The sequence below is a fragment of the Oncorhynchus clarkii genome, chromosome 20, assembly GCF_045791955.1.
Source record: "Oncorhynchus clarkii lewisi isolate Uvic-CL-2024 chromosome 20, UVic_Ocla_1.0, whole genome shotgun sequence".
Taxonomy (NCBI): Eukaryota; Metazoa; Chordata; class Actinopteri; order Salmoniformes; family Salmonidae; genus Oncorhynchus; species Oncorhynchus clarkii.
In genome coordinates this window covers 56,741,715-56,760,466 of record NC_092166.1, presented here as the reverse complement: position 1 = coordinate 56,760,466, position 18,752 = coordinate 56,741,715, and the positions used below count along the sequence as shown (strand labels likewise).

The 18,752-nt window shown below is 41.6% G+C and overlaps 1 protein-coding gene across 1 annotated transcript; it reads left to right on the top strand.

The window, feature by feature from the left end:
* The first annotated feature begins 3,417 nt into the window (after positions 1 to 3,417).
* On the top strand, positions 3,418 to 18,385 carry LOC139376552 (FRA10A associated CGG repeat 1). Its single transcript, XM_071119280.1, has 14 exons — positions 3,418 to 3,503; positions 4,418 to 4,497; positions 4,593 to 4,685; positions 4,780 to 4,825; positions 5,096 to 5,172; positions 5,285 to 5,368; positions 5,448 to 5,532; positions 6,522 to 6,567; positions 14,557 to 14,670; positions 14,935 to 14,977; positions 15,121 to 15,248; positions 16,848 to 16,898; positions 17,450 to 17,537; positions 17,645 to 18,385. Exons 1-14 carry the CDS (start codon positions 3,474 to 3,476, stop codon positions 17,685 to 17,687), a joined length of 1,008 nt encoding a protein of 335 aa, XP_070975381.1. The 5' UTR covers positions 3,418 to 3,473; the 3' UTR covers positions 17,688 to 18,385.
* Positions 18,386 to 18,752: the final 367 nt, after the last annotated feature.

Sequence of the window (18,752 nt, the reverse complement as noted above, 5' to 3'; positions counted from 1 at the left end):
GTAGGATGTGCAGAAGATGAATGTGCAAGTAGAGATACTGGGGTGCAAAGGAGCAAGATAAATAAATAAATACAGTATGGGGATGAGGTAGATTAGATGGGCTATTTACAAATTAGCTATGTACAGGTGCAGTGATCTGTGAGCTGCTCTGACAGCTGGTGCTTAAAGCTAGTGAGGGAGGTACGAGTCTCCAGCTTCAGAGATTTTTGCAGTTCGTTCCAGTCATTGGCAGCAGAGAACTAGAAGGAGAAGCGGCCACAGGAAGAATTGGCTTTGGGGGTGACCAGTGAGATATACCTGCTGGAGCATCTACTGTGTGCATGACACAAGTAATTTTTCCAACAATTGTTTACAGACAGATTATTTCACTTATAATTCATTGTATCACAATTCCAATGTGTCAGAAGTTTACATACACTAAATTGACTGTCTTTAAACAGCATGGAAAATTCCAGGAAATTATGTCATGTCTTTAGAAGCTTCTGATAGGCTCATTGACACAATTGGAGGTGTACCTGTGGATGCATTTCAAGGTCTACCATCAAACTCCTCTGACTCTTTGCTTGACATTATGGGAAAGACCTCAGAAAAAATATTGTAGACCTCCACAAGTCTGGTTCATCCTTGGGAGCAATTTCCAAACACCTGAAGGTACCACGTTCATCTGTACAAACAATAGTACGCAAGTATAAACACCATGGGATCACGCAGCCGTCATACCGCTCAGGAATGAGATGCGTTCTGTCTCCTAGAGATGGTGCGAAAAGTGCAAATCGATCCCAGAACAGCAAAGGACCTTGTGAATATGCTGGAGGAAACAGGTACAAAAGTATCGATATCCACAGTAAAATAAGTCCTATATCGACATAACCTGAAAGGCCGCTCAGCAAAGAAGAAGCCACTGCTCCAAAACCGCCATAAAAAAAGCCAGACTACGGTTTGCAACTGCACATGGGGACAAAGATTGTACTTTTTGGAGAAATGTCCTCTGGTCTGATGAAACAGAAATAGAACTGTTTGGCCATAATGACAATCGTTATGTTTGGAGGAAAAAGGGGGAGGCTTGCAAGCCGAAGAAAACCATCCCAACAATGAAGCACGGGTGTAAGGGTTTTCCTGTGGTGAAGTAGAGGCGGACCAAAACGCAGCGTGGTTATATTGATTCATGTTTAATAAAAAAAGATAAACACGAACACTACAAAACAATAAACGTGGAAAAACAGCCCTATCTGGTGCAAAACACAGAGACAGGAACAAACACACAGTGAAACCCAGGCTACCTAAGTATGATTCTCAATCAGAGACAACTAATGACACCTGCCCCTGATTGAGAACCATACTAGGCCGAAACATAGAAATACCCCAAAACATAGAAAAACAAACAGACTGCCCACCCAACTCACGCCCTGACCATACTAAATAAATACAAAACAAAGGAAATAAAGGTCAGAACGTGACAACGGGGGTGGCAGCATCATGTTGGGGTGGTGCTTTGCTGCAGGAGGGACTGGTGCACTTCACAAAATAGATGGCATCATGAGGCTGGAAAATTATGTGGATATATGGAAGCAACATCTCAAGACATCAGTCTGGAAGCTAAGAATTTTAATTTAAGTATCGACTGCATAGCGGATCAAACAAGTCGGAAGTTCATAGAAAAAGGCTAGTCTGTGCTCTACTCTGGATTTCTCTGTATGCATGTTCAAAATAGACTAGGGGCCTACTGTATTTATGTGTTTTTCTTCTCAAAAACAACTTTGTTTTTTTATTATTAAAATCAGCACCTTAATATCTGATGTATCTTGTGTATTCGGTATTAGGCTATGGTTTGATTCCAGCATCACATTTGTTGGAAACTCTTTGATTTGGAAAGGACCTGCCCTGCAACTTTGGTTGTGGCCAATGGTGTTTATATATATATCATTGGTTGTGACAGTTCACTGTTAGAAATACATTTAATCCACCTTTCTTTTTGTGTGACACACGTTCTCTAGGCCATATAATTAGGAATTAGAGCTAGAATTGAATAGGATCTCTATGCTCCAGCCCCTCCAATCATAAACGTTCTCTTATACGTAATCAATACGCAACTTTGCCAATACGACACCTGTTGAAGCATTGCAGCTGGATAGTGGGGAACTGCCACTGAGGATAAGGCCGGGACAAACTTGCATTAGCGTACCTGGCGAGGTTGAAAGAGTTCAAAAGGACATCCTGCAGTCACGGAAACTGGGGACTGCTGGGAGTGAGGAGTGGGTAAGCAGAGCGTGTACTGGTGGACAATTGGGCAGAAAGTGGTAGAATATGGACTGGGGGAGAGAGAGATAGGGCCGTCAATTGCAGTGGGGAATGTTCCTCTGTGGCTGTTTACGAAACCAAGTGTAGATGTGGATATGATTGAGGGTAGGAGAGAATGGGATGAGGACGTGCAATATTGTGTGGAGAGATATATATATATATATATATAGAAATGTAGATAATCGTTTTTATTCGTTTTTAAGGATATATACAGATGATTCAAAGGATCCAGTTAGTGGTAGGGTACGGGGCAGGGGTGTATATCCCAGATTTCAACGTTAGAGTATGTAAGCGGTTAACTGATTATGTGTCAGTGTATGCGGCCGAGTTGATGGACATGATTATAGGTCTGAGATGGGTGGAGAAGGTGAAACCACTGAGTGGTGATTTGCTCTGATTCGGCTGCAGTGTTGAGTAGTGTGAAGGCGGGCAGGTCGGATAGGGGAGACTTGTTTGTGGAGATGATAGTGCTGTTAATGGGATTGGAGAGGATGGGAGTGGTGGTAAGCTTTTGCTGGGTTCCCGCCCATTTGGTTGTGGAGGGTAATGAGAAGGCTTGATGTTGTGGCTAAGAGTGTGGTGAGGAGAGAGGGGGTAGATATTCAGGTCCCGCTGGGCCGCAGGGAAGTCAAGTCCTTGGTCGGGGCAAAAGGGCTTGATCTTTGGCAAAGGGAGTGGGATGCTAATAGTAAGGGGAGGCAATTTTATCGCGTGCACTGGTCAGTAAAGGAAGAGGTGGGGAGCATGGGATGTAGAAGAGAGGAAGTTGTGTGGAGTAGACTACGGTTTGGGCACACAGGTTTGAATGCCACGTTGTGGATGATAAGGAGACATGAAACCGGGCTGTGTGATGAGTGTTTAGTGGAGGATACGGTGAGCATATTTTGTGAACTGTATGACATAGAGAGGAAGATATTGTGTAAAAAAGTTAGAGGTTGGACAGGGTTGGAGTTTGGGTGGTGTAGTGGGGGGAGGAAAGTGGTGTCTAGGGCTCTATTTAACTTTCTAAGAGGAACAGGACTAATGAAGATAATTTAATGTAGGTAGGCTGTGACTGGCCTCCCACTCCAGTACAGTAGGTGGCGTTGTATGCACCTTAAACGTCGAATGCAATCTGTCAACCCAAAGAAGAAGAAGACTTTCCAATGTAAACAAACCGTAGGCTAATCGTGAGCATGGCGAGAAATATGGACAGTCTCGTAAAGGTAGTTGTATCTCGACTTTATCTTAGGTCAGACAAAATTGACTACTTTATAGTGTATTTATACTTTATGCATTTGTTTCATCCATGTCACATATCTAGCTGTATCTGGACCTAGTCAACACGCTAGCTTCAATGCTTTATGGCTAGCTGCACATGTTACACATTGTGTGCAACTTAGGAGACAACGCTAGCTACTTATATAAGGTACCTTGCCCTAAAAAAAATCATATTGTCGACAGCAATGGCCATGGTCAACTGCAGCAAGTAGCTAAAGCTAGCAAGCAAGTTCCCTGGCTATTACATTTGGGCGAACGTTAACTCTCTAGCCAGAGTCAAAGTAAAGTGAGTGCCAATTTCTCTCCAATTTCTCAATTTCTTGCTATATGTCAAATGTAGTTACCTAACCAATTCAGCCCCACATCCTGACCTTCACGTTGCAGATGTTGACAAAACAAGTCAGCCCTTCACGTTGCATATCACTGCGATGCAGCCCTGGTGTGATGTTTCATCCAGTCTACTGAGATGGCCATTTGATAAAGCTGACCTTGTAATTTTTTATCTTTATTAACTAGGCAAGTCAATGAAGAATAATTTCTTATTTTCAATGATGACATGGGAACAGTGGGTTAACTGCCTTGTTCAGGGGCAGAACGACAGATTTTGACCTTGTCAGCTCGGAGATTCGATCCTGCAACCTTTCGGTTACTAGTCCAATGCTCTAACCACTAGGCTACCTGCCGCCCACATTGAGTCACACATGCTTCCAAAACAACAAATATTTCATAAGCTACCTTTCCTATTTCTGTAGATTTAGCCTACCTGTGCTTGATGGCTAAACAATAGATTATAGGCCTACTATCGTGAGGGTCTAACAAGCTATATGGCATGATGACAGAAAGGTTACTTTTCTTGCAGGTCCATGGAGGCGGAGGTTATGACTCCGACTTCAGTGATGACGAGGGCCAGGGGGAGACGTCTCAACGTGGAGTGAAAAGGTAAGGGTCAGATGACCATATAGCAAACTCAAATCCAAACAATTAGCCTACTTCAAGATACTACATACCATTTTTTGTTTTTTGTTGACTTGCAGGAAACGTGAGGATGATCTTCTGCGGAAGCCCTTTCAGAAAGGAAGACACACAAAGGTGGCACATAGGGATGTTGCCACTCATGAATATGACAGGTACAGTATCGGTCTCTTTCATAATGAAGCATCGTTGCCTGACGTCAATTATGTTTTCTGTTAGTGACTGCAAGTGTTTTGTGTTCCCACACAGGGAGGAAGCCAGAAACCGACGTCATCACCTGATATCAATGAATGCTGTATCCTTCTAAAATTGACGATGAAGAGTTTTCACAAGTAAGAAAACGATAAAAGGTCCCCCGTCGCATGTTAGAGTGCATTGTGATTGACGATTCATGTTTGGGAGTGTGTACCTGCCAGAATAGCAGCAAAGTTCCCCCTGAATCTGCTTCACCCAGCAACAATGTTCAATATCTGTTGTTTTTTTCCCCCAGGATGCAATATTAATTCAGTTCCTTATTTTTCTACATGATTTTATTATCATTGATTCCCTAACCATTTACCTTCAGTTTGAGAGACATAAAAAGTTTGTCAGTGACTACATATTGTATTATGGTGGGAAAGTGGAGGATCTCAGACGCTCCACGTAAGTTTTGCTTTTAATGTTGCCTAATATGTGGAGTAGAGATCTTCCTAATGATACATTTCTGTGTGATATGAAAAAATGCTGACACGTCATTTGTCATTGTAAACCTAAGGGCCAATGATAAATCGGACCTGGATGTGGTGCGTGAAAACCATCGCTTCCTGTGGCGGGATGAGGATGAAGAAGAAATGACATGGTAAGTACTGTGAAACAAAATACTTTTATTTGCCACTGTTGGAAATATTGGTCACCAATAGCTGCTCTTTTATTATCAGGGAGAAAGAACTAGCAAAGAAGTACTATGACAAGCTCTTCAAAGAGTACTGTATCGCTGACCTAAGCAGATATAAAGAAAACAAGGTATGTGGTATATTTTTATATATATACAGTACTGTTCAAATGTTTGACTTAGAAATGTCCTTGTTTTTGAAAGAAAAGCACTTTTTTTTTGTCCGTTAATATAACATCAAATGGATCAGAAATACAGTGTTAACTTTGTAAATTACTATTGTAGCTGGAAATGGCAGATTTTAAATGGAATATCTACATAGTCGTACAGAGGCCCATTATCAGCAACCATCACTCCTGTGTTCCAATGGCACGTTGTGTCAGCTAATCCAAGTTTATCATTTTAAAAGGCTAATTGATCGTTAGAAAACCCTTTTGCAATTATGTTAGCACAGCTGAAAACTGTTGTCCTGATTAAAGAAGCAGTAAACCTGGCCTTCTTTAGACTTGTTGAGTATCTGGAGCATCAGCAATTGTGGGTTTGATTACAGGCTCAAAATGGCCAGAAACAAAGAACTTTCTTCTGGAACTTGTCAGTCTATTCTTGTTCTGAGAAATGAATGAATGATTCCATGTGAGAAATTGCCAAGAAACTGAAGATCTCGTACAATGCCTTCACAGAACAGGGCAAACTGGCTCTAACCAGAATAGAAAGAAGAGTGGGAGGCCCCGGTGCACAACTGAGCAAGACGACATTAGTACCTTAGTGTCTAGTTTGAGAAACAGACACCTCACAAGTCCTCAACTGGCAGCTTCATAAAATAGTACCCGCAAAACATCAGTCTCAACGTCAACAGTGAAGAGGTGACTCCGGGATGCTGGCCATTAAAAATCAGCGGTTTCCAGCTACAATAGTCATTTACAACATTAACAATGTCTACACTGTATTTCTGGTCAATTTGATGTTATTTTAATGGAATTTTTTTTTTGATTTTCTTTCAAAACAAGGACATTTCTAAGTGACCCCAAACTTTTGAACGGTAGTGTTTATGTAAGTGTGCATACATAGTGTTCTATTGGATATTATGTGATTAATGAGGATGACTGCACTTTTCCTCCAGTTTGGGTTCCGATGGCGCGTAGAAAAGGAAGTCGTCTCTGGCAAAGGTATTCTTTATTACATTTTAAATTCAGAGACATTTATACATTATAAATGTATACATTGTTGAAAGTTCTGTTTATTCGTTTGTTGTTTATTCAGTTAATGGCTTATACAGTTCACCATTAAAATGCCAATACCTGGAGTCGGGGACATACGTTTGTACCTATCAACCAACAGCTCTAGTCAGAAGTAATTCGGCACTCTACCACTAGATGGCGATAAAGGTCAAGGCGTGCTTACTTTTGACTCAGCTTTCAGGGGTTGACAACCCTGTTCTTGTAATACCACATGGCAGGCACGTAAGGTTTTTAGTTTACCTCTTTGGATTTTGACTGGGGAGAGGAGGGTGAAATGTATCCAACCACTAAGAATAGTCGGTAAGCTTAGTTGGTGAGCTGATTTCTAGAAGTAGGTGTGGTATCTGGTTGGAACAAAACTCGATGGTGCCTGCGGCGCTCCAGGATCAGAGTTAACCACTTTTGGTTAACATTAATCTCGGAAACCCAGAAATAAAATCTACCGTAATTGTGTCAGACGCTCGATTAGGTTCTGGGGGAGATGTATGAGAAAAGATACTAGATACTAACTGAACTAGCAAAGTGTCCACTCCCCTAAATGGAAACTCTCAGCCAGAGCATGGATTGGTCATTGCATCCCATTATGTGGAAAATAATCACCAGATAAATGTATTTCCCCAAAACAAATAGATGTGTGATGTCTGCCATTGATGCTTCCAAATAAATCTCCTCCTTCCCTTGGTACTCAGGAAGTAACTACACAAATAGAGTAGCCATTCAATTATCCACTTGTAAATTATTTTAAAAAGCTTTGTGGATGATAGAAAGTATAAATAGATTAAGTTATTGGGAAATGCTACAAGGTGAGTGCACTGAGACACTTTAAGTAATGCATTGAACAGATCTATTCTTGCCACTCCGAGAAAGCTGAATAAGCCAATATGCTGTACCAGATTAAGTCACTCTAGCTAATCCCGCCCTTGTATTTTCGTTTACTGCTATTCTGTAGGCAGTGCCACGGGATTAAAAGGCTGACTCAGAACATCAAAGTTCACAGCCCGATGCTCTGTTCTATCATTCCCTCTTCAATGGGATGCAATGACCAATCCATGACCTCGAATCCGATCGTCTACATGTGTAAGAGGCCAGTCATGTTCTCTCTCTGGCCAATGCTAGTCATACTTTAGTTTCATGCTATCTCTGTGTCACAGGTCATGTTGCTTTGGGTTAGGTCAAGTATTGATCTAATCATGTGTAATGAACGTTAGTTACCCGTTTTGGCCACACCAGGAAAGATTCAGCAACAGCACTTCTTTCTTATTATTATACACAAGGTTTTGTAGCAAGCCTTTTACAGCTGTTGTTTTGCCAAAGGGGACATAAATCTTTTTTCACCCTCTATACAGCACGGCATTCATTTGATAAGAAAAGGACCTGATGCTTTTGTTAAAAGGACCGTCTCTCCACAGCCTTATGTTTCTGTCTTCTCCTCACTGGTGGCGGTGTCAGAGGAAGGCCCAAAACAATTGTCAAAGACTCCAGTCACCCAAGACCTAGACTGTTCTCTCTGCTACCGCACGACAAGCGGTACCGGAGCACCAAGTCTAGGTCCAAAAGGCTCCTTAACAGCTTCTACCTCCAAGCTATAAGACTGTTGAACAATTAATCAAATGGCCACCCGGATTATTTACATTATTTACCCCCACTTTGTTTTTACACTGCTGCTACTCGCTGTTTATTATCTATGCATAGTCACTATACCCGTACCTACATGTACAAATTACTCCGACTAACCTTTACCCCCGCACATTGATTCGGTACTGGTACCCCATGTATATAGCATCGTTATTGTTATTTTACTATTTTTTTTGGTACTTTTTAAATTATTTCTTAACTCCATTTCTTGAACTGCATTGTTGGTTAAGAGCTTGTAAGTAAGCATTTCACAGTAAGTTCTACATCTGTTGTATTGGGCGCATGTAACATAACATTTGATTTGTTCTCGTGTCTGCCGCTGGAGCGCTAGGGCCCCTAAACCCTCTTACCGTCTGAGCCTTAGCATACTGTTTACATGCCATCTGTCTTAGCTAAGACCATGTCTGTCCATCCCCATATGGCAATGGTGTATCCGCCTACTTTAGCATGTGACAATGTGTGCTCCTTGAAACCGAGTTGACACGATTCAACAAAGTGTGTCCTAAATCAACACTGTTGCCAACCAAGCTGGTGTTTGGAGAATCCCCCAGTCTGAAGTACGTAGGGCCTACGTCATGATGAGACAGGAGTGTAAACCGTAGAATCTGTCGAGACTGAATGGGATGCGTGGGATAACGAGTAGTTCCGGTGTTTGGGTTTTGGTCACTGGTTATTTGGATGTGTCAGGATTGGGTTTGGGTGAGAGTTTTCTTTTTGCAAGGGCGGAGACTTCGCGAACCAGAACTCCCCATTTGTAACATGTATAGACCCAATTACGCAAGATTTTGTTCCGGGTTAACCGAGATTAGTACACATGTGAAGATGTATTGATCAAGCAAGGTCAGTAGTTCATCTTTCGACATGTCTGTCTGCAACCACTTTGTAATTCCATGAGTTGGATACTTTCTGTTCAAAGGTCCCAGACATAAAAACATGTTCGCTTATATAATATTCTAATTAGTTTATTTTGCTCACTTTGAAACAGCAGATATCTTTCCATATTGTAACGTAGACGCAGGGAGTCAGGAAATGGCGAGTTTAATAATAGCGAACATGGAGAGTACAAAACAAGAGAAGCATCCGGACATAAAAACTGAACCAATACTGCCTGAAGAGAGATGCTAGGGAGTGCTAGATAAAGGGGAAGTAATCAGGGTAGTGATGAAGTCCAGGTGTGCATCGTGATGGGTTGCCAGGACCGGTGGTTAGTAAACTGGCGACGGCGAGTGGGGGAGCAGGAGTAGACATGACAAATATGCTTTAAAAAATATATATATATCGGGCAGACCCCCAATTCTGAGTGTTGGGCCACTTAACCATTGTTGACTCAAGCAGCATAAGCATTTGTTTTTATAAACTATATTTGTGAATTATTGATGACATAATCATCATTTATCTATATTGTGTCGAGAATGTTTAGACCACTGCGCTACTCGGGAGGCTGTAACCATCCACATCTGATGCTGTGAGTGCACGCCGCTGGTCAAAGGCGAGCGATGAACTCTTTATGTTAATCGCTCATGTGAACCACAATCCAGAAGCTGTGTTTGAGCGTTTAGAAACGTCAATAATCATTGCTTGCGATGCAGCTTTCAAAACATATGGCCCATGTCTTTTGTCTGCGAGAAAGAATCCTTAAAAAAAAAAAAAAGCTACACTGTAGCAGTGTTGCACAGATCCATACAGCTGTGAGTGCCTCCATCCGATGAAACTACACTTCCTCTACACAGAGTTACGCTTATACACCGGTGTTTGGCACATGCTAGATGGCTAATTAGCACAGGTGGTCGCCTCGGTCTTCTGTCTGTCCTCCGTAAACAAGCGCTGTAGCATAGAGATGTCGTGTGGCAGCCCTAACTCTGTAAAGGTGTGTTTCAATTTAACCTTTTTTCGTTGTTTTTTTGTGTAAATTATCTCTTGCTATGGCCCCCCGGGTGGCGCAGTGGTTAAGGGCGCTGTACTGCAGCGCCTGCTGTCCCACCAGAGACTCTGGGTTCGCGTCCAGGCTCTGTCGTAACCGGCCGCGACTAAACAATTGGATACCACGAAATTCGGGAGAAAACGGTGTAAATACAATTTTATTTTTTTATCTCTTGCTGATATGAAAGAGAAGGTCTTTATGCTTCCAAAACTGTACCACAAGTGATGCGGCGTGTTAATGTTCAGACCAATCATCGAGGCTCTTAACAAAACTCCCTCGTACAGAAGACGCCTTCGTCCAATGATTCTTAGGGGTAAATTATAATGGAAGGGAGAGACGTGATCAGGGGCTAGTTTTGGGAACAGTTGTTGGTGGAACTTTTACAGCATGGTTTTGGAAAGTCAAACGGCATAGAAGCCAGCCAAACTAAAAGGACACTAGAGATCCATTCCAGTGAGGTCATACGCTGTATCTCTAAGACGGGGCGGGGCCTCTCCCTAGAGAGTAACTCCCTTTTCATTGCTTAACATGCTTTATAATCACAGCTACCATAGTCGTTCCACGGAAAAGAGTGCCTTTTGGGTAGTGTAATTCTTAAAAATAAAAATAAAATAAAAAAAACTTTATTTCACCTAATTATAATATTCTGACATAAAGAGCACATGTTCCACTTTATAAAAGAAACATGTTTTCCTATCTCAAAAGGTCAAAATAAGCCAAATTACAATTAAAGTAACAGGAAAAGGGCCAATTAAAGATTCAGTTGACCTTAACAGGGTTGATGATTTTATCTTAAATCAGACATAACTCCCCTTGACGGGGAATGGAAGCATGTTGTGTACAACAGGGAGGGGCAATTGAAAGCAAGCGTAACAAAAATGTACTTGTTAAAAAAAAAAATTCTTGCCTATCTATTTATGGATAACAGGGTTGATGTGTTATGCTCGACTCTCAGTTTTCTACCACAAAACAACAAGAAAATGACAAAAACATTTTTTGAATCAGCTCACCTCCTTTTACACTATGATTTGACTATTAGATGTTCAATGTTTTTGCTTTTAAAACGAGAGTTCAGTTTACGTGACAGGGTTGACCTTAAAATGAAGGACAAACGTAAATGACTCCCTTATCGTATGAAATAAACATTCATCTTCACAAATGACTTATGTAAATCAACAACAGGGCAAAACTAGGGTTTTACAATGATGGTGAAAACTTGGAGAAATGTTGGGGTTAAGTGGGTTAAAATCTTCCACAAAGTCAGAAAAAACACGAGGTGGAACATGCCAGAAAGCAGATAGTTTTTTGCATAATTGTTTTTTTTCATATAAAAAATGTGATGTATTAAATGTTCCATGTGGTTTATATTAAAGGTCACTTCATTTAACATAACAGGCTTTTAAAAGTCAATATTAGTGCACAAGTTCAATTTCTACTATTGTTAGAACGACTCGCCAACATCCGGGAGAATGGAGCCTTATCTGGCAGATAAGGTGTTAATTAGCCTGCACGTGCAGCTCATGGCATGTAGCCATCTCCAGCGGCCTAAAGTCATGTTGACACTGTTTCTCTAGAAGTCACCGCTAACTCTTGTTGCTTATGCTTTTCCATTGGTAAGTATAAATCACAGCTGTCAGCATCGGAGAGAATGGTCTTTATTCTGGCAGATAAGGCCTTCATGTGAAGAAGGCAGCTCATGGCATGTTGCCAGCTCCAGCAGCCTGGGGTCAGGTGAGGTCTAAGGACTCCTAAACAGCAGGATGCCAAGAAAGAAGGGGGGAACAGTCCCGACCGCTCATGACACTTTTCCTCCTGGGCAATCTGGAGGATCCATCATTAAGCCTGCTAAAGATAAACCCAGGCTGTTGATGGTCAATCAGGGTTAAGGCATGGCCACTGGCCAGTTCCTGCTTCATGTCTCCTGCTGCAGGAGGAGAGGACTAAAAGGAGCCCTGGTGGTGCAAAATAAGATTAGACCGCAGCAGTAGGAACCTCGGCAGGTCAACCACAGCTCTTGACTGTTGATAGGAATGGAGGTGTCTTCTGACTAGTCACATCCTATATACAGTGCCTTCAGAAGTAGTAAATACCCTTGAGTTATTACACATTTTGTTGTGTTACAGCCTGAATTCAAAATTGATTAAACATATTTTTTCTCACCAATCTACACACACTACCCCATAATGACAAAGTGAAAACATGTTTTTACATTTTTTTTTAATGGATTGAAAATGAAATACAGAAATATCTCATTTTCAGAAGTATTCACATCCCTGAGTCAATACTTTGTAGAAGCACCTTTGGCAGCGATTACAGCTTTGAGTCTTTCCACAACTGGATTGTACAATTATTATTTTAAAAAGTCTTAAAGCTCTGTCAAGTTGGTGGTTGATCATTGCTATACAACCATTTTCAGGTCTTGCCATAGATTTTCAAGCTGTTTAAAGTCACAACTGTAACTAGGCCACTCAGGAACATTCACTGTCTTCATGGTAAGCAACTCCAGTGTAGATTTGGCCTTGTGCTTTAGGTTATTGTCCTGCTGAAAGGTGAATTAATCTCCCAGTGTCTGCTGAAAAGTAGACTGAACCAGGTTTTCCTCTAGAATTTTGCATGTGCTTAGCTCCGTTTTATTTTTTTATCCTGAAAAACGTAACGATTAGAAGCATACCCATAACATGATGCAGCCACCACTACGCTTGAAAATATCGAGAGTGGTACTCCGTATGTGTTGTATTTTTATTTTCCCTAAACAACACTTTTTATTCAGAACAAAAAGTTAATTGCTTTGCCATATTTTTTGCAGTTTTATTTTAGTGGCTTGTAGCAAACAGGATGCATGTTTTGGAATATTTCTATTCTGTACAGGCTTCCTTCTTTTCACTCTGTCAATTTTCGTTAGTATTGTGGAGTAACTACAATGTCCTATCACAGCCATTAAACTCTGTTTTAAAGTCACCATTGGCCTCAGGTGAAATCCCTGAGCGATTTCCTTCCTCTCCAGCAACTGAGTTAGGAAGGAAGCCTGTATCTTTGAAGTGAATGGGTGTATTAATAACTCATCGACCAATAGGTGCCTTTCTTTGTGAGTCATTGGAAAACCGAGGAACTTTACAGATAATTGTATGTTGGGGTATAGAGATGAGGTAGTCATTCAAAAGTCATTTTAAACTCTATTATGGCACACAGAGTCCATGCAATTTATTATGTGACCTTGTTAAGCAAATTGTTACTCCTGAACTTATTTAGGCTTGCAATAACAAAGGGGTGGAATACTTACTGACCCAATATAGTTCACTATAGTTTCACTATTTATTAATTTGTAAAAATGTTCAACAAACAGAATTTGACTTTGCCTCTTAAGTGTCGCAGTGGTCAACGGCTCTGCATAGCAGTGCTAGCTGTGCCATTAGAGATTCTGGGTTCAAGTCCAGGCTCTGTTGCAGCCGGCTGTGACGGGTAGACCCATGGGGCGGCGCACAATTGGCCCAGCGTCGTCCGGGTTAGGGGAGGGTTTGGCCGGCAGGGATGTTCTTGTCCCATCGCGCACTAGTGACTCCTGTGGCGGGCCTGGCGCAGTGCACGCTGACACGGTCGCCAGGTGTTCCTCTGACACATTGGTGCGGCTGGCTTCCGGGTTAAGTGGGCATTGTGTCAAGAAGCAACGCGCTTGGTTGGGTTGTGTTTTGGAGGACTCACAGCTCTCGACCTTCGCCTCTCCCGAGTCCGTACGGGAGTTGCAGCGATGAGACAAGACTGTAACTACCAATTGGATACCACGAAATTGGGGAGAGAGGGGTAAAAAAAAAAAAAAACATAATTCCACTTTGACATTATGGGGTGTTGTGTGTAGGCCAGTGTAAAAAAAACCGATATAATCCGTTTAAAGTTCTGGCTGTAACACAACCAGGTGTGAACTAAAGATACAGCCATGTTTATGCACCTTTCCTCCAATTGAGAGCTAATTTGACTAGTAGTTGACTAATTGACTTGATTAGTAGTGACATATGTGATAATGAAGTGCACAGGGAAACACACCCTTGTTGAGCTTTACATTGGCATTTCTCGCACCGTATTCAGACTATCCTATGTGCATAATCTGCCTTAAAATAGGTATAATACTGGGTGACTTCATATACTTGAAAATATTTCCCCCTCAGTCTGTTTGTTCTCTTTTAATGAAACCTGCCCAGATGCGGGTTTCCGAGTTTTTGCACAAAAAAAACTGCAAAATGCAGGTCGTCATGAGAGTACATTTGTTTTTACACGATACAGATTATTACTCAATCACTCTCTATTGCTCTACTCTGTGTGGTATGGAAATGCAGTTGAATCCTGTTTCTGTTGTGTTGACACTCTAGGCCAGTTTCTGTGTGGGAACAAGCGCTGTGAGAAGGAGGATGGCCTGAAGAGCTGGGAGGTGAACTTTGCCTATGTGGAGCAGGGAGAGAAGAGAAACGCACTGGTCAAACTCCGTAAGAGCTCTGTTGTTTACTGGCCATCTAAGCTAGGGCTGGGACTTTTAAATCCTCGCTCCAGTATCATGTCGAAGCGAATCGCATTCGTAAAGCCAAAATAATAACTCCCTTCTCTCATTGTGATCCCTGAGGAAACTCCGACATGCAAAATCAACTTAGTTTACTTAAAAGCAAATGTAGCAGTCTGTCACAGTAATAATTTCCTAGGTCACATCCTCGATTCCAATTGTTTGCCATACTGACCGAGATGGTATTTTCTAGGACTCTGCCCCGAGTGCTCCTTCAAACTCAACTATCATCACAAGTAAGTTGAATCTCTAATTGTTCCTTGTCAGTTTATCATCGTCTATTGAACACGTGGGGTCTCTGGCCCCTTGTTGTGCTGTCAAGATGTCACAGTTAATGTTTGACGATTGGCAAAATTGAAACAAGTGAATTTTTTTTCAGGAGAAAGGAGGTGATCGCCAAGAGAAAAATACCAAAGTCGTCTGAGGAAAATGAAGTTGAGCCACAGTCAAAAAGATCCAAGAAAGGCTCCAAGAAACACAAAAACAAACATAAAAGGAAGCACAAAGGCAAGACTCCCCCGTTTCATATCTTTGTACAACCATGGTTATAGGTAAACAACAATAACAGGCCATGGTGATAAAATTTAAAGTGCAGAAGGTGTTTGTACTAATGTCTTGATGGTGTAAATGTAATTAGGATTTGCCGACTCACAACCATGAACAACTTGCAGTGAGTATACCAAACATTAGGAACACCTTCCTAATATTGAGTTGCTACCCCCCTTTTGCCCTCAGAACAGCCTCAATTTGTCAGGGCATGGACTCCACAAAGTGTTGAAAGCATTCCACAGGAATGCTGGCCCATGTTTACTCCAATGCTTGCCACAGTTGTCAAGTTGTCTGGATTTATTTTGGGTGATGGACTATTCTTGATACACATGGGAAACTGTTGAGCGTGAAAAACCCAGCACCGTTGCAGTTCTTGGCACAAACCGGTGTGCCTGGCACCTACTACCATAACCCGTTCAAAGGCACTAAAATATTTTGTCTTGCCCGTTCACCCTCAGAATGGCACTCATACACAATCCATGTCTGAATCTTCTCGAGGCTTAAAAATCCTTCTTTAACCTGTCTCCTCCATTTCATCTACACTGATTTGAAGTGGATTTAATAAGTCACATCAATATGGGATCATAGCTTTCACTGGATTCACCTGGTCAGTTTGTCATGGAAAGAGCAGGTGTTATTGTTTTGTACACTTGGGGCTCCCGAGTGGCGCAGCGGTCTAAGGCACTGCATCTGTGCTAGAGGCGTCACTACAGACCCTGGTTTGATTCCAGGCTGTATCACAACCGGACGTGATTGGGAGTCCCATAGGCCGGCACACAGTTGGCCCAGCGTTGTCCGGGTTTGGACGGGTGTAGGCCGTCATTGTAAATAAGAATTTGCCTAGTTAAGTGAAGGTTCAAAATAAAAAAAATAGGCCTACTACAGTGTTGAGATATTAGGGCAATTCCACGTTAACAGTGACACTGAGACTCAGATTTTTCACTTTTAAAATGCGTGTCAAACAAAAACCAATGAATTTAAACAAACCATTCAACTTTATGCACAAGGGCTACTTTTTAAAGCTGTCCACTGAAAACTTTACAAAACACATTTACTAGAAGAATTGTGCCGATGCAGAAACAGAATGATGGTACAAACAGCACAAACCATCATTCTGTTACCAAACTTTTCATTTGCGCTGTTCTTAAAGTACATTTGTTTTTGTAAAGTTTTCTGTGGAAATTGTAAAAAGTAGTCCTCATACACAGAGTTGTACGGTTTGTTTAACTTTTCAATCATAGGTTTTTCATTTGACGTTTTAAAGTGAAACATCGGACTCTGTTACTCTTACTGTGGAATTGTCCATTACATAATAGCTGAGATATTACATAATAGCTGAGATATTACATAATAGCTGAGATATTACATAATAGCTGAGATATTACATAATAGCTGTGATATTACATAATAGCCGGCTGAACACTTTTTGCTTGTTAAATACCCTTCAACGATCATGTTGCCCTTTTTTTTGTTACTCAATGTCAACTGAGCATAGTTGGCTGTCCAAGTTAAACTGACTGATCCCTTCCTGTGTTCCCCTTCTCTCTCCCCTTGCAGACCACTCCTCCCCCAGTAACTCTGAGGACGACTCCCAAGAGTCAGACAAAGGTACCGTTCGTTCTCACTCTCCACCTCCCCTACCAAAGTCAAGCAGTTTATTATCTTACACCTTCAGAGCAAGCAGAATAGACTGGGCCTAGTGTCCACATTCATTACAGGTGCCTTTTAAAACATGTGTGCGAGCTTGGCCCTTAAGCCTCAGGGGAGTCTTCCCTGCAGCCCCGCAGAAAGTCAGACAACGGTCATGTTATTATTGTGGCTTCGATCCATTCACACTGTCAGCTGCACTTGAAGTATGGGCCTGCTTACCCTCGGTTGTCGGTTGAACATAAATAAAAGCCCGTCGTTGCACACGAAGGCCAAACTCTAAAGCCAAGGCGCAGACCAAGGGCCATATACTCTTATAAGTTTAAGTCGGGACTTGACTCTTCAGACCCTCTTCAAACCTTAAGCGCTGTACCTATTTTTTTTCCATGTGCTGCAGTTGAAGCTTGTTATACATGTTTGTTTATGAAAGCATTATGATTGAATGTAGTACATGAAAATCTCTTGATGAATAACATCTTTCTGATTTGTATGGTCTCCTTCTCGCCCTGTAGCAGAGGGAGAACACAGTGAGGAGCCAGATAGCCTGTCGGAGGCAGACCACTGGAAAGGCCCAGCCCCCACCATGGAGGAGAAGTCCAGGTGAGCTTAGCACTCTCACATTAGCTCACCTTTACAATGTCCTGTTAGGCCTTTGGCCACTAATACCAGCCATTTAAAGTCTGACGTGACTATTTTCTGTCTTCCAGGGAGGAGAAGTTTGACGAGTACTTTGAGGACATGTTTCTTTGACCACCCTGCCCTTGGATTTCCAGACATTGATGTTATTGATTTGGTGTTAGAAGTTGTCCTCGTTGAATATTTGAGTTTATCTGAAGCTAAATAAAATCTGTTTTTTTTTATTTTTACAACTGAAATAAAGACTACGATATGCATAGAGTGCCATGTAAAACCACGAAGAACTGCCAAGAAAAATCAATATCAGAAGAACTAGATGAAGCAAAACATTCAACCATGGTAGTAGAGATACCAAATAAAAGCCAATGCATCGTTAATGTTCTTCCTGTAGGGTTATAGTTGACCATAGGGTTATAGGGTTATCTATAGTGTTATAGATGTCCAAACCAATGTTCGATGCTGTAGCGCTACGATTTGGAAGCTGTGAATTATGCCTGAAGTGGCCCGTGTGCTCTTTTCATCAGGAAGTTCAGATGCGTGTCCATTGCCCGGGGATTAGACACAATGGCTTTAATCTTCAGTAATTACTCTCTCTTCTTTCTAAAGGAGTCCACAGATACAGTGAGTTAACCTGCATGAACGGTTATCATGTGTTAAAGAGGAAGTCGACCATAGTACACATTCTACTTTGATCGGTGTTTCTCTGTGCTAATAAATGTGCCCTATTACCCAATTAAAGAGTTTGGATGTCATATTACAATACTGCTGGTATATGTTGTCACAGAAATAAGATTGCATTTGATTGAAAAACCTTTTGCTTTGAATTGTCCTTGATTGAAAAGTGTACACTGTCTTACATACTATATGTGTTATATAGTTAATGCAGTATACTGTTTAAAAAAAAGTGCTCTATAACGGCTGTATATGATGCCACGGGATGATATTGATCAGGAAACACCTCATGCAGGCATCGCTCAAGGTGATTACTCAAAGTGCGTCAAAGTGCATTGGTCTCGACAGCAACGCAATTGGCTGAGCTTCTTTTCCCAGGGCTAATCCAGCTTTATAGGGTAATCTCCATGCACGATACAGGAGTCATGAGGACTGTCTACCCCAAAGTGTTTCAAGTTAGTCCTGCGTCTACTGTATATCAATGTGCTATTCCATTTCAAGGGTAGT

Excerpts from the sequence above, each read along its gene's own strand:
- LOC139376552 (XM_071119280.1), top strand. The coding sequence starts at position 3,474 with ATGGCGAGAAATATGGACAGTCTCGTAAAG. Across the intron at positions 6,568-14,556 it reads GGAAGTCGTCTCTGGCAAAG|GCCAGTTTCTGTGTGGGAAC; the intron begins GTATTCTTTATT and ends TTGACACTCTAG. Across the intron at positions 16,899-17,449 it reads CTCCCAAGAGTCAGACAAAG|CAGAGGGAGAACACAGTGAG; the intron begins GTACCGTTCGTT and ends CTCGCCCTGTAG.